At 33.2% G+C, this 14,474-nt stretch overlaps 1 protein-coding gene across 1 annotated transcript in view; it reads right to left on the bottom strand.

Annotated features, from left to right (window-relative positions):
* COL11A1 (collagen type XI alpha 1 chain) overlaps positions 1 to 14,474 on the bottom strand; it is a 203,325-nt gene that overhangs the window by 123,878 nt on the left and 64,973 nt on the right. Inside the window, exons 4-9 of the mRNA XM_035020280.1 lie at positions 10,671 to 10,799; positions 4,649 to 4,765; positions 3,952 to 4,044; positions 2,617 to 2,871; positions 1,803 to 1,865; positions 294 to 335 (exon numbers count right to left, since the gene is read on the bottom strand). Coding sequence (XP_034876171.1) covers positions 294 to 335; positions 1,803 to 1,865; positions 2,617 to 2,871; positions 3,952 to 4,044; positions 4,649 to 4,765; positions 10,671 to 10,799 — 699 coding nt within the window. The remainder of the gene's footprint in view (positions 1 to 293; positions 336 to 1,802; positions 1,866 to 2,616; positions 2,872 to 3,951; positions 4,045 to 4,648; positions 4,766 to 10,670; positions 10,800 to 14,474) is intronic.

Genomic DNA, 14,474 nt, shown 5'->3' with positions numbered 1-14,474 from the left:
AAGAAAGAAAGAAAGAAAGAAAGAAAGAAAGAAAGAAAGAAAGAAAGGAAAAGAAACAAAAGAAAAGAGAGAAAAAATTAAACAAAATTTAATTCCACTGTTCAAAAGAATAACATTTGGAAAGCCAAATCAGACCGCAATTCAAGGCCACCAGGCCCTCTGAAAAAAACTGTTTGCCTCTATCATTCAATACTCAAATTAGTGTAAAATATATAAATTCAATAATGTAATAGAAATTCTATATCTGATTATTTAAAAAAATCAAGACAAAAATAATCTTGACAGTTACATACTGCAGGTCCTGCTGGTCCTGGTGGTCCTTCAATAAGCATCCCCTATAATAAAAAGAAAAGACTGAGAATCACTACTAATGAAGTGTAACCCCTAACCTCTCCTCTAAGCAGTTCTAACAAAGCACCACATCATTGCATTTCAAAAAGTAAATTCTCTATTTCTACCATATAAAACCAATTACGAACAGTTTTGCATGGGGAAGGGAGAGAATTTAAAATGATAAGAAAACACAGTCCCTGTCCTCGGAGAACCTGTGAACTAATTAGAAAAGAAATAAATATTCAAAAAGTAATAGTAAAAGGAGAATACGCTACATGCTCCTGAGAAGGACAAAGCAAAGACAGTTGCCAAGTTTTCCCTAGCACCTGGAATACTGCCTGGCACAAAGCCGGAATTTAATAAATATTTACTGCGTGAATGAAAGAATGGAAGTTAAGTGGCACCTAAGCACTTTAATTCAGGGAAAGGAGAAAAAAAGTCCAAGCAAAAGAACTGGGGATAAATATGAGATAAGCTCTTCAGAAGACAAGAGGATAGAGTACTGTTTCAGGATAAGAAACTCATTCCACAAAGTTTATGATTCTACTGCCAGAAATTGTTTTATCATTTAAAAAGTTGGTTGTAAATTTTCAAAATAAGGGCATATTCATTCTGCAAAAAAATATTTTAAAATTCTTTGGTGAGTATGTGGCACAATTTCTTAGATTTTGGAGTAATACAGTAGATAGCCAGCGATGTTCTTATAGACATATCTTTTTAACCTTTAACTCTCCCCCCACCCAGTTTTTCAGTGTTTATGTCCTTGCAACTTCTGAAATGATTTTCATGATCTTGAGGCAAACAGTTAAGCATATTACTTTTAGTTCTAATGCGACAGTTTTCCCAAGTTGGTGATTAAGGAGAACAATAGTAAAATTTCTTTCCAGTAAGAATTTGCTTTTTACTAATATCTTGAGTAGTAATAACATTAATACAAATTTTAAAAATCACTTTTGGAGTGAAGTCGACCATTTCTTCAATGGGAGAAAAAGAAGTGAATTTTAAAAGGAATATTTTCATATCATAATATGATATTATCTGGATATGAAACAAGAAAGTATCTAGGTCAAATAATATATTTCTAATAATGTCAAGTTAGAGAAATTAAAGGGAGTTAGAAAAGCTAAAATCTGGTTATGTCCCAACCACCAACATTTGAACCTCAGCAAGTTACTTAACCTCTCTAGGTCTCAGATTCCTTTGTTGTAAAACGAGAGAATTAGAGTAGACAAACTTCATCTACTTTCAAATTCCAAAATTCATGTCTCTATATTTTTTGGTTGCTTGAAATTTCACTTGCCAGAAATGGCCTCATTAACTCACTTATTTGTGGCACATTTTAGACATTTGGACATTAGAATTTTTAATGGCAATATGCAAACATATATGATAATGTAAGGTGATGATGGCTCATAATATAAATTAATTAATTGTACCAACCTTTACAATGTATTCACACCAATACTTACAGGTTCAACTACTGCTGGTTCTCCTTTCTGCCCCTTTTCTCCATATCCACCATGGCCATTTATCTGTTGAGTGAAAAATTCAAGCAGCCTGTCTTTAAGTAGATAAGGGCATTTAAGTATTTTTTTTAAGAAAATTTAATCATCCATGTGCATTTAAAAACAACCTACTAAAATGTGTTTTTTTAAATAGAAACTTATTGAATGTTTAGACACTGAAAATATAAAAAGGAAAGCATAATGAGCATTAATACAATTCTTGAATGAGATGAGACAATTGTTTCTTAAAGACATATTACAGAAAAATAAAGACATCTGTAGACTTCAATTATTATTCCAAGGCATTAAGCAAAAAGTGTCATCAAATTAAGTTTAACAAAATAAAGGTGGGGGATGAGGGGTGGGAGAAATAGGTGAAAGGGGTCAAAAGGTGAAAAAATAACAAATATGGTACCGTACTAAGCATCACCAGAACATTTCTTTTCTCAAAATTAAAAAAATAAAATAGCCTAGAAATCAGAAATAAGACTCACTACCCAGAATAATAACTATTTTAATCTTGTCAATGACAAGACAATTTGGATACAATTCTATTCAAGACTAGACTTTCAAATGAAGACTCCCGTATTGTAGGCAGAGCTACAACTGCTGAAGATTCCCATGAGGAAGAATCTATCAAGATGTCCTAGTAGTGATAAATTTTCACAGTTTACAGAAGGACACAACTTGTATTTTACACCTGAAAAGACATCAAGGTCAATGTGAAAATACTCCAAAAATAAGACGCACAATGACACAGAGCGTAATACTGACTTACGCTTGTTTCTGTGATATCTGTTTCTGCTGGCACACCTGGACCAAATTCTTCATTAGTGGGATTGGTTGGTTTATCTTCATATTCTTTATATTCATAAAAATCATATTCGCCTAAATCTCCATCTACCAGAAGGTCAGGGTCCCTGCCGTCTACTCCTTTGTTTTCATATAGTGTATCCTCGGAATTTTTCCTCTGGGAATCATAATCCTCTCCAGTTAGATATTCTTCAGTAAATACTTCTTCAAGTGGATTTGGCTATTAATTTAAGTTGCAAGGAGTTGAAGAACATGAAGTTTACTGTTAGTAAAGCAAGGTAAGCATTTGCAATTACAGTCTGATGGAATGTGACGGGGAGCAATTTAAACGCTACTCAAGCAAGCCTGAAGGCCGAGAAAGAGAGCCTTTCAGTATCATTGAAAGAAATATTTTTGTACATTGGTATATACAAGGAAATATTGCTTTCAAAGTACTTTTCCCAGTAAACTGCAAGTATTCACATGGATTCATCATGTGTATTTGCTTGTTCCATTGGAAAAATAAAAACTTGTTAGTCAACTTTATATTTATAGCATGAGACTTGGACAGTGAGGTTTATTTGCCTCACTGGGAAACATGTTATATAAATTTTCTTACAGCTAACTGACTCAGGTATTTGTCATACCCGGCATGATAAGTATTTCACAAAGTTATACTGAATTGTATACTCATTTTTTCATGATAAGAATGTATGCATAACATGAAATTCAGAAAGATTGTTTGATTTATACCTGTATGTGATTAAACATTTTCAGAGAAAAGAATGAAAAAGGGTAAGATATGTTAATTTAATCATAAATATCATACTCCTAACAAGTTTGAAAATGTAAATAGCTATTAAAATCCACTAAGATTACATTTTCTCAAGAAGCTTGCTGTCATGAAAATGCATGATTATTGGTCAGATGAAATAAATTCTAATTGTATCCTTTCATGATACAATTTACACTTTAGAGGAGGCTCCTCCTCACAGAAAAATCATGTTGCGAATACCTTTCATCACAACATGTTGAGAAGCTTGCTCAATCCCAGGAGCAATCAAGAAAATGATAGCAGTCAATTCAGGTCAATCAATTTGCGTTTGCATGAAGCAAAGGGTCATGCAAAACTTGAACTGATTGATTTTAAATGACCTGTTTCTAGTAACAGTGAACCAATGCTATTGTTCCTCTTACCTCAGTAAAGGGATAAAAAGATGGAACTTTCACAAGTTATAGGTTCTTCCACAGTGAGGTGTATTAAGAAATATTACACACTTAAAAAATTTGGACTGTGATTTAATAGTGTCAGTGAGCTTACCTCATTTGGTCCAGATACATGCCTAGGAGCTTCTGTCTGGTAACTTTCCTCTGTTCCATAGCTGTATTCTTGAAAATCATCAACGATATTTGCCTAGTGATGAAGTCAAAAGAAAAGCAATTATAGAACTGTAAGGTAATCCCAAATTTAGGGAAATCATGATTTAATTGGGTTATCGGATTAGCCAAATGAGCATTTATCTAGTTGGGTTAGGACAATGACTCATCATCAGAGATCTTCCAGCTTATCTAGGACAGATCTTGATTGCTTTTTCTTTGCTACCTTTACCCCTAGTTTGGCTTTTGCTGCTGCTTGGGAACTTTTCTTCTTCTTGGACGCAAATTTTTCAGATTTAGGGGGTGTAAACTTTTTGGACTTTTCCTTTGAGTTAGTGGCCACTGTCCTCGTCTTCTTTTTGAAATTGGATTTCTTTTTCTGTAAAACGTGGTGAAAGATGGAATGGGAAACATAAAAAAAGTGAAAAAGGAAATGAAGAGCATGGATGAAAGGAAGGACAAGCAAAGCAAAATGAGCATCACTCCTTCAGGACAGCTACTGTCAAATAAAAACCACAGTTATTGGTCATAGAAATCAGGTGAATGAAAGGCTTATGATGAGTTGAGGAACAGGGGACATAAGAAACCACGGAATGACAAACAGCAGAACACCATACACAAAGGTGCTACTTTGTTTTTACCTCAGTTTGTGCTATTGTCTCCTCAGTTACAGTGGGTGTTTCTGTTACAAATTCAGCCTCCTTATACTCTGCTTCCCCATACTCATAGTCATATTCCATTATATCCTCAGGTGCATACTACATCGCAAAGGAAAAAATATCAGGCGATTTTGTTAGTGCAGGTAATACTAACAACAAAGTGGTAATTGTCTTAACTTTTACTTACGGTAAAGGTTAAGAGGAAACGAAATGCTGTTACTTAAATGTTATTTTGTATTACAAGAAGTATTATACTGTCTTATACAGAGTATAATAACATAGGAGTGACAAAGCAAGTTTTCTAAGAGCAGAATCACGGTTAGGATTGTGAGGAAACTAAAAATTCTGAATATTAATTCAAACTTAATTAATATTCAAAACTTTTAGTTAATGACTTATTTCCAACACAGCAATTATGTACTTGGCCACAGTTGTTAACTATTCATGTTAATTTTTATTTGTAAAAATTGTTACACAAGAATTTGTTAAAAATTCTCTAAGAATTTTACTGTAATGTCAATGGGTACTTTTTTTTTCATTAAACTACATGCTTAAAATTTAAAATATGGACAGTAGTCTTTCCAAGTATGAAAGAATGTTTATGTTGTGAGACAGAAAGAGGAGAGGAGGAAAAGGAAATGCAAGGAACATAAGATGAGTCTAAACAGAACACTGGAACTAATGAAAAAATAAAATCTAAAATTTATTCAGAAATCTCTTTTGCTATAAACTTAAGATCAAAATGAGCACAGAACACTTGTGAAACAGTAAAAGATTCAAAATTAGATCTGTTTCTAGTTAATACATTATTTCTGCTTTTAAAGATACTGTTTTTTTCTCTATCAAAAAAAGCATAGCACTTAGACCTCATAAACTATTTAAACCGAACTCACATTGGAAAATAATGTTTTATACTAGATTCTTCTGTATTAAAATAACTTAGTTGGAAAGAGGTATGTTTCTTAATAGAAGGATGTACAAGACAATCATACATATTGAGTGATAAGGAAAATAATGTATTGATCTTCAAAGCCAACTATCTCAAAACTTTAATTTGTAAACAAGAATATAGTTATTGTAAAATATATATTAATCATTGGTTTAATCAAAATAAGTAAATACACTAAGGTCATATACATATAAAATATTAAGCAGCAAACTCAACAAGCTGAATCATATATATATATATATGTATATATATATATATATGCTAAAGGCGATCTATTTAGAATTCTCTCAGTATTATATTTGGTAAAATTCCCATTATACCCCAACTGGACTTCCTGGCATTTCAAAATTGCCACAAAAGCCTTTTTTATCTGCCAGAAAAATAACTGTTGAGCATATGTCTTTTAGAAAATTGTGATCACTGTGCCTTCTAATGAGCTCTATTAACTACAGCAATGCAAATGAGTGCAAATTTCACAGACCTATAATGAGACATGGCCAAAACTGATCTCCTGGCAACATTATACATCTGGCCTTTGCTGAAATACCCTCACTAGAGTGAACTTTCTAGGTGGTTCAGCTGAAGGTCATATTGAAATATAAACATAGTCATGTGTTTCATTTTCTTTATGATTGTCAAAACTCTTCTTTGATTAAATTAATTGAAATGGTTTCATAATTTTATCTGCTCAGTAAATAGTTTCATTTTCAATGAATATACATACAAAGTACTTCAACAAAGCTTTATTCTAATTTAATTTGTACAGAATTTGGTAAAATAGAAAAATGCATGCATAGAACACTGAACACTTGTTTCTTCGTGCCTCTGCAATCAAGATATAATGCCAACTACTTCTAGGAAAGTTAATATAAACATTATTAATAACATCATTAAATAAATAAAATGATTAAATATTGAATTAAGAGACATATTAAAAGACATTAATGGAGATTGAATATTGTATAATGAAGAATTTTTCTGTGTTATGGTCAATCACGTTGGAATAAGAAATGTTAAATTTATATAGCTACTAGCTGCCAGCTTCAGGTAAAACATAAAAACGAAAAGATCTGACAGTCTATTTATGCTGTAGAGTTTTAAAATTAGGCAGACTTTTCAAAAGCAGGTGCATCTATAATGAGTTTTAAAAACATAAGACAATAAACAAAGACACAAAGGGCGGATTTTTCAAACACACAGTTTAATGCATCTTAAATGAAGCATGGTACTCGGAAATATATCAATATATACCAACTTCATGTCATTTTTTTTTCCTTGTAGGAGGAACCATCTAATCTCCATAAGTTTCTCCTCTTTTTAAATTCTTTCCAAATGAAGACCAACCAGACTAGTTGTGATTATAGAATACTGGAGGAAATAATATTCTTACCTCCTTAGACACGAAAGCACATCTTTTTCTTAGAGTCTTTCAGGAGTCAGTGAAGAATCACTGCCTCTGTCCTTACCTCTCTCTTTTTTAAAAGATTTATTTACTTGTTTTAGAGAGGGGGTAAGGGTGTAGAGAGAGGGAGAGATCTCAAGCAGACTCCCCACTGACCATGGAACCCGAGGTGGAGCTTGATCTCATGACCCTGAGATATGACCTGAGCCAAAACCATGAGTCAGACCCTCAACAACTGAGCTACCCAGGGCCCCCTGTCTTATTTCTTTATCTAAACAACATCCCCTTGGTGGTGGTTTTGAGTCTACCTGGCACTAGTGTACATGAAGTTTTATAACCTATTTTTGGAGATGATCCTGTTTACTTACTATGGAATTTGGGGCTGCCTTGAAAACACAGAGAACTAGTTGTAATCAGTGAGATAAACATATGCAAAAAGACATGCGGTGATGGAATGATTTCAGTTTTGATATGTGAGTAACCTGGCATTAACTACAGTATGTGAGGAGAAAGGGACTTCTAGAAATGTCATAATCTGTTCTTATTTAATTTGTTAGAAAAATAGTGGCACCAGTAAATATCTGTGCATCTACGAGAACTAAAATATATGATAAATACTAAGTGCAAAAAAAGATTAAGGTAATACATTTAGGGAAGTCAGCTGGTTTTTAAATTTCTCTATAAAATACTATCTTGCCTTTGCTTCATTTTCCTTGTTCATTCTTTATAAAAAAGAATGGCAATTGCCTACCATGTATAAGATACTATAGTTTGCATAATACATTAAGAAATACATAATACATTAAGAATTACCATATATAGATTTCACATTTAATTTCTTATGAGATTAATTTAACTTGAGAAAATCCCCAAACATCATAATTTTAATATTAGTTACTCTTCTATATAAATGGTATTGTGTAGGTTTAAATGGAATTAAAGTTTGATGATATTACTACCATGTTTAAATCTATCTACATTATGCATTTCACTGTATGATGATGATGTGATACTGTGGCAAACACATGAAAATACTGAACCTTAAGAATGACTTAGAAGAGGGCGCCTGGGTGGCTCAGTTGGTTAAGCGACTGCCTTCGGCTCAGGTCATGATCCTGGAGTCCCGGGATCCAGTCCCGCATTGGGCTCCCTGCTCGGCAGGGAGTCTGCTTCTCCCTCTGACCCTCCCCCCTCTCATGAGCTCTCTCTCATTCTGTCTCAAATAAATAAATAAAATCTTTAAAAAAAAAAAAAAGAATGACTTAGAAGATGTTATTTAGAGGGTATGAGCTGGACAAAATTACAAGTTATAAAAAGCACACTTGAGTTAACTGATAAAATAAATTAACATAGCTATTAATCCAAATTAGAATAACGAATATGCAATGTCACAAATTTATTAATGGAAAATAAGCACTATAAAGTTCAACATGTATGGTCAATGCTCTATACTGCACCTTATATTCTTTACTCACTGGCAAATAACATTGCTTCCTATGTTGTACAGGAAGAACATCTGTAGATCAATTATTAAAATGCATATTTGAAATATAATTACATATTAATGGCTATATGTCAAAACTAATATAAGGGCTGTTTACTAATTTGGTTAACCAGTTTATTTCATAAGTGTATAGAATGGTTATATGATTGAAGTATCAACATAATTTACAATTTGAAAAAAAATGTGAGTTGATTCTTCAAAAAAACTTTTCATTGTAATACATTCAATATAGAAACCAGTAAGAAATGCTGTATTTATTATAGCATCACCCAACTGGATTTCCATGCAGCTTTTATTATAACAATACATTTTTTGTCTCCTCAAACTGTCCTAGTAAAAACAAGTTTGACTTCTTAACAGAATGTTAAGTATACATTATCAACAACTAAAGTAGAAAAGGGCAAATTTACTTTTAAATTTTACTTTTTTTATCCAGATAAAAATCGATAAAAACTATTTTGCTTTAAAATAACTCAGTTTAACTGACATGATAGCATTAAAATAAAATAATAAAACACCTCAAGGTGATATATTAAGAAAGCATACCTTCATTCTTCCAAAAATCAGAGCCATATCTGTTGCTAAAAAGAACAAAACTTATCTTTCTTAAAATAAAAGCAAAATAAATCTCAGTAATCTCGAACATGTATAATATGTATAAATGTAAATTTTAATACCGAATCATCATATAATTTCTAAGGTATAAAAGCACTAAACCTGATGGTATTTTACCTATCCTCTTGGAATTCACACAAAAAAACCTGTTTAAATAAATCCTGAGGGAATAAAAAGAATGAGGCACTGGAAAACTGAAAAAAGCAAACACAACTACCCAAGCAATTTCATTTTCTCTCTCATATTTGCTTTTCTGTCAGCTTCTTAAGACTTTATCCTGTTTTAAAAAAAACATTAATATTAAGTCATGGAAAGGATCAGTTCAACAGAATTCACTATCATACTTTAAAAAGAAAAGTGATGTCAAAAAATATATCTCAAGCTTTTAGATGGTAAAATCCTAACTGAACTCACATGCAAAAACAACAAGAAGTTAAAATAAAAGATAAGATCCTAACCTCTTCTAAGTAGTCAAGCTCAAAATATGGCACCAAATAGTACATTTAGAAAGTAAGAAGAATGCTATTTGAGCTATTTTCCCAAACATAAAGGCAGCTTTGATGTTTTCAAACTTCCAACCCCCTCTTCTAAAATTTAACACTCTTTGAGAAAAAAGAATCTAAAATTGTTTTGCTGCCAACTAAAGGCCAAATCCCTTCCAGTCTGCTTGTTTTTAATTTCCAGAAGATCCACATTAAAGGATCTTACCAAAAAATCTGGATAAGGGTACACCGTATTGCATTTTTTTGTTTTTTGGGGATATTCAATTCTGCCAAGATTGCTATGGCTATGCAAACTTATTTTTTGGTCTGAAAGAGAATAGGGTCAAATTTCATTATGGTAAATCTTCTTGCAAAAATGGCCTGGAAGAATGGTTTCACACCTGAATTTCAAATAAAGTGACATAATATGAATCAAAATACATGAATAGTTTTAGTTACTGCATTCAGATCATACTGCTTTCCATTTCATTACTCTTTATGTCAAATTTTGTGGAAGAAAAAGAAAATATATATATCAATGTAGCATAGCCCAATAAGAAACAGTAAAAAAAAAAAAAATTCTCTCTAAATACTCAACACAGCCTGAAACTTTAAAATAGCTCTAATGTCACTTTCTCATCTGCCTGAATTGCCAAAGGCAAGTACACCAGAGGATATATCACCCTAATCTTGAGGCTGTGTTAATTATTTAACTGCCAAGGGCAGAAATATAGCTTTTAGATATTTATGTAGCAGAAATATAGCTTTTAGATAATTATCTTTTTCTCACCTCCTCCAAAATGAAATATGCTCATATATACAGTATACAAGTGAGGTATCTCTATTTATAAGAAGTTTAAGTAACAGAGTACTTAAGAGAAAAAACACCCCAAATCATCTTTAAATCACTCTTCCTAGAAATGTTAAAACACTATTAAATAAATACAAAGTATACTTTAATTAAAATTGAATAATAGAGATAAGCCTCAAAACTACAGGGGTAGGTCTGTACCACTGAAATGATAAAACAGTCCTAATTTTATGGTCCTCACCTCATCAATCTGCGGTTCCTGAGCCTGAGCGGCCTTGGGCACTGAAGAGTCACAGTCTGGGCTGTAATGCTCACAGTAGTCATATGCGGCTTTGGGGTCACCTATGATCAATAGTTGCTGGATGTCCCCCTGCCCAGAAATAAACACGGATGTAGTCAGCATATTCGGATACACATATATTCAGAGCAAGATTTACCCAAGACAATGTGTAGTTTATTTTTAAATACCTGAAGAAGAACTACCACTTACATTCAATGTTAAAAATAGTCTTATAGAACAAAACAAACAAGGAAAAGGAAAAGAGAGAGACAGAGAAACACAGAAACAGACTCTTAACTATAAAGAATAAACTGATGGTTACCAGAGGGGAGGTAGGTGGGGGAATGGTGAAATAGGTGATGGGGATAACAGGGTGATAGGTATTGAAGAGGGCATGTGCTGTGATGAGCACCGGGTGTTATACTTCACTAATGAATCATTGAACACTGCATCAAGGACTAATTATGTACTACAGTGGCGAGCAGAACATAATAAAAAAAAAAAGAAGAAAAAAGGGATTAAAGAGCGAACTTGTGATGAGCACAGAGTAATGTACAGAATTGTTGAAGCACTATATTGTACACTAATGTAATACTGTATGTCAACTACACTGGAAATAAATAAAAAACTTAAATAAAAAATAGTCTTAAATGATTAAAAAAAACCTTACACCTGTTTTACAGATCAGCTGTAAATATTAAGCTATTATTCTATTATTCTGTGGTTCAGAGAATCTTTACTATATGCATCCATTTGTTAAAACTTGATTTTACTGCATTCACAACTTACACTGCATAAAATAAGACAAATAAAATACAAGTAATAAGCTGAGAAAAAAGTAAATAAAATTTTAAAACTGTAGATATATAAAGATAGTAATATATTTTCAATATAAAGTAAAGAGTTCAATCAAACGGAATTATTATTGTTAGGCAAATTTATATGAGATTCTACTATTGTGTTCTGGTAAAGGAGTCAGTATCAAAAGGCATTCCTACTTGCAAAGATGAGTAAGAAATGCAGAGACCAGAAAAATTCAAATTATGAATAAGAAATTTGGGATATTTTTATTAAGAAATAATGGAACATTGAAGCATACATTAAAACTCACTTATTTTGAATTCTGTATAATTTTAATTAAAAAACATTACAAATAATTAGTAATAGAGTTATCTAAAGAGTTTAATTTCAGGAGATTCTGAAACTGGTTCTGAAAACTTACAGGAAAATTGTAATATTCTGCTCCTGAAGCAATCTGAATATTTCCACAGGGTCTAATTCAACATGAAACTAGTTTCATATAAATCCATGAGTCATGGCCATATTAATTCAGAATTATACTCAGGCCCAGAAGAATTTTTGAGTTAATATCCATTTGACTTGATGATTCAAGTCCTTGTAAGTTTGAGCATATAAGTCTAATTCACAGAACTCCTGATTCCATTTTGAATAATTTCAAAGTTATTCCAGCTTTTCTGCATTTTGCTAACAGGAGTTATACAACCTATATAGCCTAATGAAAATATAGATATTAAATTTAAAAAGTCTCTCACAATGAATCTTAGGAGAGAATTCGTAGCACTTCTGTACAACAGTTGTTTAGTCATTTCATTCTATCATTCATTCAAACAGTGCTTTAACAAACCATAAGAGACTCTTAACTATAGAGAACAAACTGAGGGTCGCTGGAAGGAGGTGGGCGGGGGTGGTCTATATGGGTGATGCGTATTAAGAAGGGCACTTGTGTCAAGCACTGGATGTTATATATAAGTGATGATCACTAAATTCTACTCCTGAAACCAATACTATGTTAACTAACTAGAATTTAAATAAAATTTGAAAATTTAAATAAAAATTTGAAAAAAAAAACTTTTTTTAAAAAAAATTTATTATGTTACGTTAGTCACCATACAATACATCATTGGTTTTTGATGTGGTGATCCACGATCCATTGTTTTCGTATAACACCCAGTGCTCCATGCAGTACGTGCCCTCCTTAATACCCATCACCAGGCTAACCAATCCCCCCTCCCCCCTCCCCTCTAAAACCCTGTTTGCTTCTCAGAGTCCATAGTCTCTCATGGTTCATCTCTCCCTCCAATTCCCCTCATTTTTCCCTTCCTTCTCCTAATGTCTTCCATGCTATTCCTTATGTTCCACAAATAAGTGAAACCATATGATAATTGACTTTCTCTGCTTGACTTATTTCACTTAGCATAATCCCCTCCAGTCCCATCCATGTTGATGTAAAAGTTGGGTCTTCATCCTTTCGGATGGTTGAGTAATATTCCATTGTATATATGGACCACATCTTCTTTATCCATTCATCTGTTGAAGGGCATCTCGGTTCTTTCCACGGTTTGGCTATTGCAGACATTGCTGCCATGAACATTGGGGTGCATATGGCCCTTCTTTTCACTACATCTGTGTCTTTGGGGTAAATACCCAGTAGTACAATTGCTGGGCCATAGGGTAGCTCTGTTTTTAGTTTTTTGAGGCACCTCCCCACTGTTTTCCAAAGTGGCTGTGCCAACTTGCATTCCCACCAACAGTGTAAGAGGGTTCCCCTTTCTCCACAACCTCTCCAACATTTGTTGTTTCTTTCCCTGTCCATTTTGGCCATTCTAACTGGTGTAAGGTGGTATCTCAGTGTGGTTTTGATTTGGATTTCCCTGATGGCTAATGATGATGAACATTTTTTCATGTGTCTGTTAGCCATTTGTATGTCTTCTTCAGAGAAGTGTCTTTTCATATCTTCTGCCCACTTTTTGACTTGATTATTTGTTTTTTGGGTGCTGAGTTTGAGAAGTCCTTTATAGATTTTGGATACCAGCCCTTTATCTGTAGTGTCATTTGCAAATATCTTCTCCCATTCTGTGGGTTGCCTCTTTGCTTTGTTGACTGTTGCCTTTGCTGTGCAGAAGCTTTTTATCTTGATGAAGTGCCAAAAGTTCATTTTTGCTTTTGTTTCACTAGCTTTTGGAGATGTATCTTGAAAGAAGTTGCTGTGGCCGATGTCAAAGAGGTTACTGCCTATGTTCTCCTCTAGGATTTTGATGGATTCCTGTCTCACATTGAGGTCTTTCATCCATTTTGAGTTTATCTTTGTGAATGGTATTAGAGAATGGTTGAGTTTCATTATTCTGCATGTGGCTGTCCAATTTTCCCAGCACCATTTATTGAAGAGACTGTCTTTTTCCATTGCATGTTTTTTCCTGCTTTGTCAAAGATTATTTGACCATAGAGTTGGGGGTCCATATCTGGGCTCTCTATTCTGTTCCGTTGGTCTGTATGTCTGTTTTTGTGCCAGTACCATGCTGTCTTGGTGATCACGGCTTTGTAATATAGCTTGAAATCGGGCAACGTGATGCCCCCAGCTTTGTTTTTCTTTTTCAATATCTCCTTGGTGATTCGGGGTCTTTTCTGATTCCATACAAATTTTAGGATTGTTTGTTCCAGCACTTTGAAAAATGTCATTGGAATTTTGATCAGGATGGCATTGAAGGTATAGATTGCTCTGGGTAGCATAGACATTTTAACAACATTTATTCTTCCGATCCATGAGCATGGAATATTTTTCCATCTTTTTGTGTCTTCTTCAATTTCTTTCCTGAGTGTTCTGTAGTTCCTAGAGTATAGATACTTTACCTTTTTGGTTAGGTTTATTCCGAGGTATCTTATGGTTTTTGGTGCTATTGTAAATGGAATCGTTTCTTTAATTTCTCTTTCAACAGTTGCGTTGTTAGTGTATAAGAGAGCAACTGA

This window comes from Mirounga leonina, unplaced genomic scaffold, assembly GCF_011800145.1.
Source record: "Mirounga leonina isolate KUSES-001 unplaced genomic scaffold, KU_Mleo_1.0 Mir_173, whole genome shotgun sequence".
In the NCBI taxonomy this organism is placed as follows: Eukaryota; Metazoa; Chordata; class Mammalia; order Carnivora; family Phocidae; genus Mirounga; species Mirounga leonina.
This window is presented reverse-complemented; position numbering and strand designations above follow the sequence as displayed.